The sequence below is a fragment of the Rhinolophus sinicus genome, chromosome X (assembly GCF_036562045.2).
Source record: "Rhinolophus sinicus isolate RSC01 chromosome X, ASM3656204v1, whole genome shotgun sequence".
NCBI classification, from domain to species: Eukaryota; Metazoa; Chordata; class Mammalia; order Chiroptera; family Rhinolophidae; genus Rhinolophus; species Rhinolophus sinicus.
In genome coordinates this window covers 110965480-110979981 of record NC_133768.1, presented here as the reverse complement: position 1 = coordinate 110979981, position 14502 = coordinate 110965480, and the positions used below count along the sequence as shown (strand labels likewise).

The 14502-nt window shown below is 61.8% G+C and overlaps 1 protein-coding gene across 1 annotated transcript; it reads right to left on the bottom strand.

Moving 5' to 3' along the window:
• Nucleotides 1–2217: 2217 nt before the first annotated feature.
• SLC6A8 (solute carrier family 6 member 8) lies at nt 2218–11102 on the bottom strand. The gene is made up of 13 exons (XM_019755165.2): nt 10704–11102; nt 8943–9074; nt 7698–7947; nt 7107–7239; nt 6012–6146; nt 5826–5929; nt 5613–5737; nt 4919–5031; nt 4691–4828; nt 4509–4611; nt 4317–4417; nt 4071–4241; nt 2218–3736 (listed from the first exon to the last, which is right to left on the bottom strand). The coding sequence occupies exons 1-13, from the start codon at nt 10963–10965 to the stop codon at nt 3596–3598; spliced, it is 1908 nt and encodes a 635-aa protein (XP_019610724.2). The 5' UTR covers nt 10966–11102; the 3' UTR covers nt 2218–3595.
• Between the last annotated feature and the right edge of the window lie 3400 nt (nt 11103–14502).

Genomic DNA, 14502 nt, shown 5'->3' with positions numbered 1-14502 from the left:
TGGCTGCTGTTGGGAGAGTGAAGTTAAAACAGTTGGTATGAGCCCAGGGTGGGGTGAGGAGCCGAGTGGGCCTGAGGGTGACACCAGGCTTTGTCCAGCTGGTAGGGAGGAGTCCCTGGGGGCAGGGTTTGGGGGATCTTCTCAGCCTGGGAGAGCCAGGCCGGAGAGTCGGAAGCTGCCAGCACACAGGATTCTGGAAGTGGGAGTGGCGAGAGCTGAGTGTTTGCAGAGTGAGCAGGCTCTAAGAGAAGGGTGGGACGAGGGTTGGGTCAGAAGAGAAGTTGTCAGGCATCCTGCAGGGGCCGGCTTGCAGGGGAGGCACCTGTCTGCGTGTCAGCACAGGCTCAGAGGCCTTTCCAAGCTCCGTGGGGAACCCCCGTCCAGGTTCTCGGTGACCGTTGGAGCACGGCTCATGGGGACACCACAAGCCAGAGCCTGCCCTGGCTGCACTGCTAAAGCCCCTCCTCACTAGGGGGACCATGCCTTGCTATGAAGACCAGGGACTGGCCTGGGAGGGCCTCGAGTGCAGCAGACTGTCCACTCTGGCCAGGCTGCCATGCAGCGTGAGCACCCCCGCCCCAGGCCTGCCTCAGCTGCTGGCTGAGCTGACCCCGGCCACCCCGTGCCCAGGACTTATGCTGCCCTCCCTCCCATGATTGCATGCAGTGCCCTGCTCTCACCCAGGGCCGAAGCCTCTTGTGCTTGAGGTCCGGCCCACAAGGACCTGAATGGATTTATTGTCTCCAGTTCTTCCCCACCCCTTCTTTTAAGTTGTGGTAAAATATATGTAACCTAAAACGTTGGTTTTAATCATTTTGAAGATTACAGCTCAGTGGCATCAAGGACATTCACATTGTTGTGCATTCGTCCCCCACATTGCAAAGTGGAAACTGTTCCCATTAAACATTCACTTCCCGTCGTCCTCCCCCAGCCCCTGGCACCAGCCATTTCACGCTATCTATGAATGTGACTCCCCTGGAGACCTCACAATGGAATCATACAGTATTTGTCTCTTAGTATCTGGCTGCTTCCACTTAGCATAGTGTCCCCAAGCTTCATGTCGTAGCGTGTGTCCGAATTTCTTTTTAAGGCTGAATAATATTTCACTGTGTGGAGAGACCACGTTTTGTTCTTTCCTCTGTCCACGGACACTTCAGTTGCTTCCATCCCTTAATCCCACTCCAGTCAGGCTTTTGCACCCCCGCCCCCCAAACCTCTCTTGTCCAGGTCTCCATGATCTGGTCGCCAAACCCAGCCCGTGTTCTCGGCCCCTCCCTTGACCAGCAGCAGCATCTGACAGCCCATCACCACCTCCTCCCTGACCCCCCCCAGGGGGGTGTCCTCACACATGGTCCAGGATCAGCTCAGAACTCGAGGTCCCTCCCACGCTGCTGGCCACCCCTTCTGTCTCCACCGTCCGCTCCCCCTCTTCTCTGTCACCTCTGAGTGTCTCAGGGCCCCAGGGTTCAGTGCTTGGGTCGCTACTCCCTCTCCATCCACTCGGCCCCCCCTGCCAAGCTCGTCCAGGTGCAGGGATCCCATCTTTATGTGCTGAGAACTTTCAAGTACTCTCTCCCGTCCTGACTTTACAGAAATCTAGGTCCCTTTTCCAGCTGCTGTGTAGAGCGAGGTCTCCACTCAGATGGCACCACCATCCCCTCCAAACTTCCTCCTTGTCTGCCCAGCATAGGGCCTGGCGATGCCACCCTTTAAGGTTCTCAGGCTGTCTCAGTTCTGCCTTGCAAACTGGTGTCTCATCCAAAGATTTCTCTCCTGCCCTGTGAGAGTCCTGGTCCTGCGATCACCTTCCCCAGGGCTCTGCCGCAGCCTCCTCTCTGGCCTCCCCACCTCGTGTGGCACTCACTGCCTGCATCTTGGAAAGTCACCTGTTCAGGGTGGCATTTGGGCAGTCGTTGGAAAATCTCTGCATTCGTGACTTTTTAGTCACCTTCCATGACCTCAAACCCACCTGCCCTGCTCCGTGCTCCTCTTTCGCATACTGTTGTCCTCTCTCCCCAAGTGTGTCAGCTCCGTGGGGAAAAGGCTTTCTGCCGCTGCCTCCCCTGCTCTATTTTCCCCAGGTCCTGGAACAGGTGGGGGCACACACCCTCAGAACAAATGCTTGCCCCAGGAAGCAGCTCGAGGTGGGGAGGCCTCCCCGAAAACCTCCAGTCCCATCTCCCTCCCCCCCCAGACAAGCAGAGGTGGAGCAGGAGCCAGCTTTGGAAAATGACATGTTTTTATTGCTATGTTTGCAGTGGCTTTTAGCACAGTAAGAATGTCCCCGCTGCCCCTGCCCCCTCACCCAGCCTCATCTGTCCAGCTGATGTCAGGGTGTGGGGGACGACTTTCTAGGGTCCACCCGGCTGTCTCGGGATTGGAGTGACCGAAGTGGGCAAGTGAAGCCGCTACACGGAAGACTTGAGATGTGGCAAGTGCATCAGCCTTAAGCTGGCAGGTGGGAGCCAAGCCCCAATCCCTTTCCTGGCTGGTGCCCACCTCAGACCCCTGCCGTTGTGCCCAGCCCAGGGGGCAGGGTGTGGGCAAGCTTGAGCATGCCAGGTGAGCAGCCCCAGATCCCTGGGACACAACACCGCATCTACTCACCCCCAACGACTTGTGGGCAAAGGGGCTGTGTGGACACCCCTCCAGGCCCCTCCCGTGCACTTGTCCACCCGCCAGGGGCTGGGGACTACACATGCACACCCACACGACAGACTCGCACACTCGACAGCTCGAAGCTCTTGTTTTGCCTATGAAAATTAGATCTATAAATTCACACTCCTTGGCTGGGGCAGAGGAATAAGGAAGGGCCGAAAGGGACTGGGACTGGCAAGGAGAGGGACCTGGGGGCTGTTTTCTCTTTAGAAATATACAAGCAGAAAAATCTCTCCTCAAGTTTTTATAAAATGTGCAAAATACAAGCCTCATTTGCCCACAGGCACAGTTTACACCTGGTATTCCCCTTTGCTAAGAGATAGAGATCTATATATTCCCTACATACTCACGCACACATGCACTCATACACAAGCTCACACAATTGATATTGGTGGCAATTGGCGCAGGAACCAGAAGGTTCCATTGCTGGCTGGCTCTCGAAGCTTCTACAGTGGGGATGGGGAGACGGGTCTAGCCCAGTTGAAATATTCACCTTGGTTCCACTGACCCTCCCTCACCTTCCTCCTCCTCTCTCCTGTTCTGTTCCCCAAGCTGCCACTGCTGCCTCTGGAGTGAGGGGCCCCCCAAGGGTGTGTTGGGCAGAGCCTGGAGAGGCAGGCAAGGGTGGGCAGGGCATGGCAGCGGCAGCAGGCACAAAGGGGGGGGGCAGGTGGCAGGGCCTGGGAAGCAGCGTGAGCACCAGCTTGGTTGGGGGGGGGAGGCATCTATTTTTGGTGGGTTGTGATATTTTTGGCATTTTATTAAAAATGGAAAAAAGTTATTTTAGTTATAAGCACTCGTGGTGCTTCCTCCCCTCCCCCCCAGGCAGACCCCAAAAGTGTCAGGGAAAGGCAAGCCCCTGGAGAGGGTGAGGGGGCTAAAGCAGGGGCTGCTATGGCTACAAGAGGGAGAGCTGGCATTGGGAGCCAGCTGCCTGTCACATGACGCTCTCTACCACCACCACCTTGCTGCTCTCGGCCACTGGGGTCAGGGTGGTCAGGCCCCTGACGTCCGAGTCCTGAGCTCTGTACTCCAAGTGGTGGAGGCCCCAGACAGGCTGAGTCAGGTGCTGCCAGCGCTGCAGGAGAGAGGGACATGGTGAGCCCCCGGGGAGGGGCACCTGCTCGTCCTTGGCCTCTTTCCACTCCCGCCACCTGCCACGAACTCGGCCCAGGGCTGGCTGCTCCTCCTGGGACACTGACCAGGCCCCACTTGCTGCACCAGGGAGACGGTTGTGGTTGTGAGAATGGAAGCTAATGACAAGCCTCTCCTCCCCCTTCCATGGCCCTGGAGGGCCAGCTTTCCTGCCATCCAACCCTGTCTGAGCTGGCCCCAGGCTTCTGGCACAATGGCCCATCCCTGTGGGCAGGCAGTCTGGAGGTAAGGCCCTGCCCCAACAGAAGGGAACTAACCTCAGCCATGGTCCCCTTGGCCGTGAGCAGGCAGCCCAGCAGGTGGAGGGGCACGCACAGCATGGAGGAGAGCGCGAGGCCCCAGCCCATGGCCTCACCCCACCACGGGTACACGTAGGTGTTGTTGTAGACCAGTGGCTTGGAGTACACGGCGTTGAAGACAAAGATGCCCTGTGGGGTGAATTGGAGCTCAGCCATTGCCCTGCGGCACCTAGCCCGGTCTAGCCCAGCCTGCCTAACCCTTACCATGCAGACCAGCGGGGTGAAGAAGGACCAGCACCATTTCATCCAGGGGCAAGGCCGGTACCCAATCATGCAGGCCACATCGTCCATGAAGCGGTCAGCTCCTGGGGTGAGGTGAGGCAGGAGGGCCGGAGCTGGAGACCCACCACCCCTGCCCCATGCCACAGCCCCCCTCGCCCCTCAGCCCAGACCTACCGTACACCCAGGCCACCACCACACACTCCCAGAAGGCCTGCCAGAGTAGGGTTGTGCCACTGGCTGAGTAGTAGTCAAACAGCTGGAAGACGTACATCCCGCCCTGGGGACAGAGCCAGGTCAGGGCAGGTGGCGGATGGCAGCGGGGGGCCTGAGGCAGCCCCCACCCTGCCCCCACTCACATCAGTCACCATGGAGAGGTCGATGACAAAGCAGAGAGCACAGCAGAGGGCCACGGAGATCTCCCTTTGGAAACGGAAGTAGTAGGAGGCCGGCAGGAGGTCGAGCAGGCCTGTGATGAAGCCTTCCACACCTACAAACTGTGGCCAGGAGCTCAGGCCACGCCCCTTGCCCACCCCACCCTGGCCCCTACCCCCACCCAGCCCTCTATCCTATCCTCCCCTGCAAACCTGGCTGTCGAGACCTAGCAGCAGCAGCATGAAGAAGAACAGGGCAGCCCAAAGCGGTGCCACGGGCATCAGTGTGACGGCCCGGGGGTAGGCGATGAAGGCCAGGCCAGGCCCTGAGGGGGAAGGCACAGCATGTGGACACCTGTGGTCTGTGCTCATGTGCTGTCCCCCCACACCCTGCCCTGTGCTGCCAGAATAGTGGAGGACGCCAGGATACCCCGTGGCCAAGGGCCTTTCCTCTCGTGTCAAGGCACCGTGGGGCCACTCAAACCCCTGTGGGTGTCCCATACCAGGGGCTGGGAGAATCCTGCAGGCCCTTAGCAGACCTCCACCCATAAGAGTGGGGTGTGTGCTTCGGAGTTCTGGTCACTATAGACCCCGTGAAGGCCTTCCTTTCCCTCTGCAACACTGGCAAATGTGAGAACACATCCCCAGGCCCCTGGGGAAGAATGGCCAGGGGCTTCAGGCTCCACGTGGCCTGGCCCACGAGGGCTTCAGCCCTGGGCTGGCTGAAACAGCTGTGCCTTCCTTGCAGCTGCTATCCAGGCCTGCCTCTGGCCCAGAGCGATGTGACAAGTTGAGTTTGAATTCTCTCATTTCTCAGAATGTCTATTTGCATGTGCGTTTTTATACATGGTACGTGAGGACAGCAGCTGCTGCTCCAGAGGCCCGGCTGGGGCCCAGGGGTCTTTACCTGACTCTGCCACCTTGGAGATGTGCACGCCCTGCTCTGCAGCCATGAAGCCCAGGATGGAGAAGACCACAAAGCCAGCGAAGAAGCTGGTCCCGCTGTTGATGAGCGCGAGGATGATGGCATCCCTGGGGACACAGGAGACCATGGGGGCTGGTTAGGATGCCTGCTTGCTGCCCACGGGAGGGCAGGGGAGGGCAGGGCAGGGGTGCTTACTTGTAGCAGTTGTTGTTGAAGCGATTGTAGCTGCCCAGGGCCGTGAGGGCACCCAGGCCAATGGCATAAGAGAAGAAAATCTGGGTGCCGGCATCTATCCATACCTGGACATGGGCCAGGGAAGAGTATGTGTGAAGTGTCCTGTTGGGCTGGTTCCCAGTATACACCCCACCGCCTCCACCTCACCTGAGGTGACCCCAGCTTGGACCAGTCAGGCTTGAGATAGTAGACGATGCCATCCAGGGCGCCAGGCAGCAGCACTCCACGCACGAGCAGCACAACGAGGACCACGTAGGGGAACGTAGCAGTGAAGTACACGATCTGGAGGGCGAGGGTGCTCAGAGGGGCCTACAGCACCCACCTCTCCTTAGAAGCCCCCAGCATGGGCAGCCTGAGAAAGGCAGGCCATGTCCCCCACCACTGGACAGTGTGGTCAGAGGTCAGGAGGGAGGCCAGGGGAAGAGCCCCCTCATACTCCTCAGAGCCATGGCTCCCCCAAAGGAAGCCAGGTGCTCCTCTGGGGCAACAGCACCCCATGGGAAGCACATGTAATCATAGAGGGATAGCACAGGCAGGGCCGTTCCCCGGGCCAGGAGTGGGACATCAGCCTGGGGGCAGGCCCTACACCTCCTGTGTCCGACTCGAGATTATCCTGTGCAGAGAGGTGGGGTCGTTGGTAGCTGGGATTAGAAGTGGGCCAGCCGGAGACAGAGATAAGAGTGACACGGATGGCAAAGGCCTCTGCCTCGCGCCCAATGGGGCCGCCAGCTCAGGAAGCGGCTACTCTGTGGACCTTGCTGGGAATATGCCAGCCTTCCTGGGACCTGGCAATGGCACATGGCCCTCGGCACACTGTCTTCTTATGCATCTGTTTACACATTCTTCTCCCGAACCTGACAGGCAGCTTCTGGGGAAGGCATGTGTCTACACTCCCGCCTGGGCCAGTTGGGGGACAGAGAGGGCCATAGGAGAGGTCCACCCAGACCGTCCAAACACACTCAGATAGTGAGTGAGGAATAGGAAGGAACGGGGATGGAGGGTGGAGACGGGGACCCCTGACACAGGGAAAGAGCAGCTGCTGCCTGGGTCCCTCACCCTGGGGAGGGAAGGTTGTTGGGCCTGGATTTGGAGGCTGGGAGGACTGTGCAGCCATGGGGTGGGGATCAAGTGGCCTGGATTAAAGTACCCGCCCCCTCCTCGGGCACAGACCCTGCTCCGGTCACCACCCGGTGCAACACTGGTTCCCGGCAGACACCCCCCCCCCACCGCCTCCAGCTGTACCTTTCCTGTTGACTTGACCCCCTTCCAGACACAGAAGTAGACCAGCACCCAGCAGGCCAGCAGACATAGGGTCACCTCCCAGTTGAGGGACCCTGGCACCTCCAGCCCCCTGGAGAGCCGTAAGACTTTCCTCCTGGGGGAGGAAGAGCCCATGAGGGCTGTGCCAGCGGAGAGCAAAGCGACTAGGAGCTGTTCCAGGGGTGGTGCTCCCCCTCCTACAGCCCTTGTGTCCAGCTGGTCCCTCCTCAGCACCTGGGCTGGGCCCCAGCCCAAGCCTGCCGCCTGGAGGCATCACAGAGTATGTGCCTGGCGCCCAGGAGTCCCTGGGCAGAGGCGGTGGGGCTGGCAGCCATCCCCCACCCCCAGGCTGGCTGGCACCACGGAGTGACGGTGCCCAGAGTGAGAAATGGTGCTGATGGAGCAAGGCCCATACTTCCCGGCTCCCACCAGGACTAGGCTGAGGGGTCTCTCCCTAGGGCAGGCAGGGCCCAGGACTGACTCCTGCTGCGAATTCCCCCATGCAGACTCGGGCCACCTCTGGAGTCCAGAGAGAGGGGCAGGCCCGGCCTGGCCCAGAAGCGCCTGACTCACTCCCAGAACTCGATGACGGGGGACCGGCGGTCAGCAAGCTGGTCACATGTGAGGTTGGCCAGGCTGGCATTGGCACAGTCTTCGTGGTGGAATATCTCCACGCAGTCAGGAGTGTTCCAGGTATGGCCGCACGTGGCCCAGGGCAGCGTGGTGGTGAAGGACTTCACCAGGTAGTAGAAACCCCAGGCCAGCACCATGATGTAGTAGGTGTTGCAATAGAAGACGATCACCATGGAGGCGTAACCCAGGCCTAGGAACAGGGCAATTTCGGTGAAGAGTCTTCTCTGGCCTGCTCCCTGCATCTGCCGTCCTCCCCCTCCCCGTCATCCATCCATCACACTAGGTCCTTCTCTGTCACGCTCCTGACCGAGCCCCTGGACTCTCCCTTGGGCAACTGTCCCAATACTGGGCTAACTCCCCAATATGTCCCTGGCCAAACATCAGCCCCTGCTCATGGCTTCGCCTCCTGCAGTCTCCTGAGACCCGAGGCAGAGCCTCTTCCACCCTGCCCCCATCTGAGCGTTAAGTCCCGTCGACTCCCTAGCCTCACACACCTGTCCCCTTTTCTTGGGTCTCACTGCCACCACAGCAGTTGAAGGAGGGCCAAGCCTCCATCTGGCCCCCCGTAGCCTCTGGTACTCGGCAGCTTGGGGGACTTTCTGGTGAGCTGGGGCAGTGTGGGAGTCAGTCACCTTCTAAGCGGGCAACCTCAGCCAATCATTTTACCTCTCTGTGTTCCAGCCTCTCAGGGACACTAAAACCTTCCTCCCAAGGCCTTGAGAGATGATAGGGGAACACTGCCCCCACACAGAAGGGGCTCTAAGGTGATCTCTGCCATTATTAGCTCTTCCCTTTAGATCTGAACTTTCAAAGGCTCCCATATAAACTTGTCCCTCTAGCCTTGGGAAAGCTTGTCCCCAGCAGCTTCTCCAGCCATCGTCTCTCGCACCCAGCCACTCTTCACTCAGCCCCAGGGAGCCGAGTGTGGTTGACAGGGTCTGTCCCTAGCCCTGCTGGGCCTGGGCGTCCTCACCCTGGTGGAGGGATCCAATCCCCTTCTCTAGCCCCCGCCCGCCCAAGGTCATGGGCGGTCTCCCGCCATGATCTCCAGCTTCCCCTTCATGACTGGGGGGGTCCATCAGTGGGCCGAGATTTCTCAAGTGGGTGTCAGCCTTGCCCCAGCCGTGGGAAAGGGGAGGGGACCCTGAGGGAGAGAGTGAGAGGGACTGGCCCAAGGCTGCTCACCTTTGAACAGGGGGCAGATGTTCCAGACGTTGATGCTGCCGGCCTTCATGAACTGGCCCAGCGAGATCTCCAAGAAGAAAATGGGGATTCCTCCGATCAGGGCGATCAGGACGTAGGGAATAAGGAACACACCTGAGGGAGGACACACAGGCGGAGGACTTGACCCAAACCCCCAGCCAGGCTGTGCAGGCCCAGCCCAGCTTTCAGAAGCCTTAGGAGACTGGGGCGGAGCCTCGGCTCCAGGCTCCACCCAAGCTCCATCATAACTTCCCACTGAGTGAATCAGTGCAGGGGGTGGCCACTGACTCAGAGGCCGCAGGTGAACAGCCCTGGGGGGCGGAGTATTGAAGGGGTGCTGTGGCCCATTTCCCTGGGCTGGCGAGGGGGGGGGGGACGGTGGTTCCTATGCCCACAAGGCTTCTGCCTCCACAATCATCTAGGGTGACCTAACGGGCATGGAGGATACACGTGCTTGCACACACAAGCCATCCCTCATGTCGCAGTTCCACATTTGCCAGGCAGCACAGGAAGGAAAGGCAGCAAGGGCATGTGTGTGCATGTGTGTGTGCGCTATGGCTGGCGCTCAGGCCCAGAGGCCTACCTGGCTTGGGAGAGTGTAGGGAGCCCCTGCCTTCCCTGCACCTACACGCTCTCCTACAAGTGTGAAGGTCCAGGGAAGAGGGTGGGTGGGTGGCAGTCCTCTGCCAGTGGACTTGGGGGGTGGTGGTGTCTGAAGGTGTCAGTGAGCGACGACAGACATTGTAGGGGAGGCCACCGGACTCTGGAGGCAGCATGCAGGGTAGGGCCAGAGACCACAGGGGTGGGGGGAGCTGGCCCCCAGTAGACCCCTGTACACTCCCCCCTCCTCCACAGGTCCTCTCCCCTTGCCCCTGGCTCAACTGTCTCCACTACTCAGAAGCTGGGCTTAGCAGCAGCTTGCCTAGCTCTTGGACCCAGCATCCTTCTTGTGTATGACCTTGGGCAAAGGCTTTCACCCTGGGCCTCAGTTTCCCACCTATCACCCAGTCACCATGGCTTTCCATCAACCCTGGTGCTGCTTTACAGTCACAGGACCCGCGTGCCCATCGCTGTTGCTAAGCTGGGTCGGGGCAGTCAAGTGGGCATGGGGTGTGTATGCAGTGTGTCCAGCGGCGGCGCCGGGCGGCCCAGGCCGCAGGCTTCCCAAGCCTGGCTCAGGCACCCAGTGTTCCAGGCCCAGGCTAGAGGGGAGGGTGGGGAAGGGAGGGCAGGGGAGAGAGGGGAAGGGAAGAGAGAGGAGCTGGGGAAGGGAAGGGAGGGGAAGGGAGGGGAGGGGGAGGGACAGAGTGGCCCATTGTGTGTGTGTGTGTTCGTGTGTGCACACGTGGGGGGCCCACACAATGTGCCACTTGTGTGTCTAACTGGCGGGGGCAGCCAGGGCTCCTCACCTCTGGGAGCCCCCCCAGGGGGCAGGCCTCGCCTTCCCACCTCAGTGGCCAATCCCGGAGCTCCGGGAGTCTGGGGGGGCAGCCCCGCGGCTTGGGCCGGAGGCTCCCTGGCTCCCTCCCCCCACACACTGCCAGGCACATGACCAGCCAGGGGGTGGACGCCGCCAGGCTGGGCAACCGAGCGGCCACTGCAGGCGAGGGGTGGCCCTGGCCCCGACCACCCTGGGGGCTTTCCCCACCCTCTGGACTTCGCCCGTACGCCCCTGTGGGGCGCGCAGTGGGGCCCGCGGCGGGCAGGGGAGGGTCCATGGCGCGTAGGAGCGGGGGCGCTCACCTCCACCGTTCTTGTAGCACAGGTAGGGGAAGCGCCACACGTTGCCCAGGCCCACGGCGAAGCCCACGCACGACATGATGAAGTCCATCTGGCGCGTCCAGGTCTCGCGCGGCGGCACGGCCAGGCGGCCGCCGGGCGCCCCCAGGCCCACGGGGCCATCGCCCTTGGCCGGGGCCCCGTCGGGCCCGGGCGCGATCAGGGGGCCCTTCTTGTCGTCCCCGGACACGCTGTAGATGCCGTTCTCGGCGCTCTTCTTCGCCATGGCCCCGGCTGGCGGCGCGGCCGGGCCGGGCCGGGGTGCGGGCGGCGGGGAGCGCCGGCGGCTCGGGGACCCCGAAGGCGCGGGCCGGCCGGGGCCGGTGGCGGCCGGGCCGGGGTCGGGGCGGCGGGCGGGCGGGCGGCGGGCGGGGTGCGGGGCGGACGGGCGGCGCGGTCAGAAGCAGTCCACGAAGCACTTGAAAGTGAGCCTGAAGAATCTCATGTGTGTCGGGGCCCGGGGCGCGCGGGCGGCGGCGGGGCCCGGCCGGGCGGCGGCGGCTCCCGAGGCTCCTGCCCGCGGCTCGGGCGGCGGCGGTAGCGGCGGCTCGCCCGGCCCGAGGCTCAGCCTAGCGGGGCGCGGGAGACATTGGGCGCCCACTGTCTGCAAGCAGCGGCCGGAGCAGGGGCTTATGGCCCGCGCCCCCCGCCCCGGCCCGGACTCGCGCGACTGCCTGGCTCGCCCGCGGCTCCGGCGGCGGCGACTCCGGCTCCGGCGGCGGCGGCTGCGGCCCGGGCGCTCTCGCCCCTCCTTCCCGGCGGCGGCGGCTCCAGCCGCTCTCTGGGCCGCGGCGGGCTCAGTGACTCGCCACCGCGCTCCGATCGTCCCTCTCCTCCCCGGCCTGACCGGCTGCCGCTTAAGAACCGACTCCGCGGTGATGTCACCGTCGCCCCACCCCCACGACTGGGCCGCTCCCCCTCCCCCTCCTCCATCTTTCCCTCCCTCCCGCCCTCCCCATCACTCCGCCTACCTCCTCCCGCCCTCCTCCCGAGGACGAGACGCTGCTCCTGCGGGAAGCTGGATGGCTGCTACCTGGGGCGCCCGCCAGCATCTCCTCCCCAGGGGCCAAACCGCCCCAGACCCCAGGTTAATCTGGGCCTAGTGCCGGCCCAGATAGCCCCTCGTAACCTGCCCTTCCCGGTTGTAGGACAGCCGCTTCCCTGGCTGCCTTCCTGCCATCCTTGGACCCTGTCTCCTTCTCCCCCTCCTTCCAGCCTGTACCATCTCTGGCCCCTCTCTGACTCCCAGCTGGGGGCTGGGCCAGTGTTGAGCACCAGAGGGGTTCAGGATGCTTTGGCCTCCTGAAGGGCTGGGCCCAGCTGGCCAGAAAGGGAAAGGCTGGGGGTGGGAATGTCTGCCTGCAGGTGTACTGTTAGGTTTTGCCACAGCTACCACCCTGCTTTCTCTGGGCATTCAGCCTTCTCCAAGGGGTGCAGCCCTGGAAGGTGGAAGTCAAGGTCCCAGCTCTTGGGGTGACTGAACTCTATGAGTCTTCTAAGGGGGCAGATGGGAGCCTGCCTAGCTGAGGCACAAGTCTACACAATTTCACCAAGGTGGGTGTCATAGGGAACCCTGCTGCCCCCACCCCTGCCAGACCCGCTGAAGACACAGACAGGAATTGGGTAAGGCTGCCCCCTGGTGCCTACTGGGTGCACAGACCCTTCCCCAAAGGCCTCAGCTGGGAGGTCCTAGCTCCCTACTCTTGGCACTCTTCTCCCTAGGGACCTCCAGGCCTCCCCAGCAAGAGCAAGGTTGTTCAGCTGCCTTTCCACCGGCAGCTGAGCAGCCTGTTTGGAATTTTCCAGGGCCAAGAACAGCCATGGGGTGGGGAAGGAAGGGATCATTGTCCTGATCGAATATGTGAAGTGTCCATTCCCCCCACCCCAAGTCCCAGGCTCCCTGATGGCTGTGCTGCAGTCCCCAGATGGCTCATCCCGTTAAGCTAAACCCTCAGCCATCCAGCGGCTTTAGGAAGAAAAGCAGTTCCAGTCAGAGCCAGATTGAGCCTGCTAGGTGAGGGAGGGGCAGCATCTCCATGCAGGCTGGCTAGAGGAGCCTCAAGAGGCATGTGGGGGGACACAGGGGGCTTGGGGACCCTTGAGGTGGCACTGCTCATCAGAAGACCCTAACTTGAGTCTTCTCTGGCCCAGCCTAGGACTAAAGCTGGTCTGGAGACAAATAAGTGCCCATAGATGGCCTGGAGCAGCAGGCCCCCTGGGTGAGGGCTGCTTCTGATGGGGATATGTGGGCAGAGGCCAGACAGTGCAGGGAGAAACAAGGGGAAGTGAGTACGTGTCTGGATGCAGGGAACTCTTTCAAGAACTGAAGATCACACTTGGCTAAGGAGTGTGGTGGGGAGAGGAAGCAATAGCTGGAGAAAGACGTGGGTGAGCTGATGGCACATGGGGAAAGTGGCCTGAGAGGGAGGTGGCCAGGCTGAAGGTGGCTGCTGACAATGGCCTGTGTGAGCTCTGGAACTCCTGGGGCCCAGTCTCCCACTGCTCTAGGTTGCTGCCTTCAAAGGGTGTCTCCCATGTTGGAGCCGGGGCTTACACATCTGGGAGGTGCAGTAGGCCCCCAGACAGGGCCACATCTCCCCTCCCCCTCCTCCTCCCCTAGCCTCCCCCCCCCACCCTGTTCTCCTGGACCCCACAGTGGCCTCTTCCTCGAGGCCCATGCATTGCATGCTTCTCTCAGCAGCACCAATCAGACCAGTGCCTCCCCATCTGCTCTTCTTTGGGCTTTTCTCCACACTAGGGATCAAGCTCACTTCCTCTCCAAGGCTACAAGATTGGGCACCAGCTGGCCCACGGGCTCCCCAGCACTGAAGGGCAGCCGTCCCTGCCTTCCCTGCCCTCCCTGCCCTTGGCCCATGCTGTGGTGCCTCCTCTTTGCTGACCTCCCTCTGATCCTGTAGGATTCAGCTCAGCTGCCACCTGTCCCAGGAGGCTAAAGAGGGAGGCAAGGGAGCCCTCGAACCCGAACCTGCACTTCCTCCCTCACCCAGCCGGGGCAGCTGGGCTTGTGAGGTGGTCGAAGTTCATGAATCCATCCTTGCCTCTGGCTGGATGATTAAGAGGGAGTTTCCCGAAGTGGGAGCTGTATGCTGAGGGATTTCCAGCCCTTGGATTCTCAGGGCTTTGCGAAGGTGTATCTTGCACCCTTCCCTGGGGACAGCAGCTGCTGGGGAGGACGCCCAAGGACCCCAGCTGAGGGCCAGGAAGCTGTCCCTGGCAGCCCCATCGAAGCCTCCACATGTCCTGCCAGGTCCTTGTATCCACGGACCTTCAAGGCTGGTTCCAGAGCACATGCAGGAGGGGCTGGGGGTCGCCCTACTGCAGCTCCTGGGTGATAAGCGAAGTGTTCCCCAGGCAGCAGCCTTTCCGAGGCCAGTTAGGCAGTGGGGGTGTGTTGGAGAAGGAGCTAGGAGGGGGTGGGGAGGGGGGAGCGCTGCAAGGGGGCCTCCCATTGTCCAGGGACGCTTGGGAATTGGACCCACTGCTCACAACGACTGGGGCTGCAGACCCCACCGGGTGGCGCAGTGGGCTGGATGGGAGGGCGCCCGGCGCTGGGGCAACCAGTTAACCTGAGAGGACCTCAGCAGCTGGAGGGGGATGTGCCTCCTCTGCTGGAGGCTGTGGGTACAAGGAGCTCTGGAATTAGAATTAGCTGGGAACAAAGGGAAGGCTGGAGTCCACCTTGAAGGGCTTTGTGCTTCGAACAGCTGGGGAAGGGGGGATGGCGCCAGGCCCCCCACCCGGG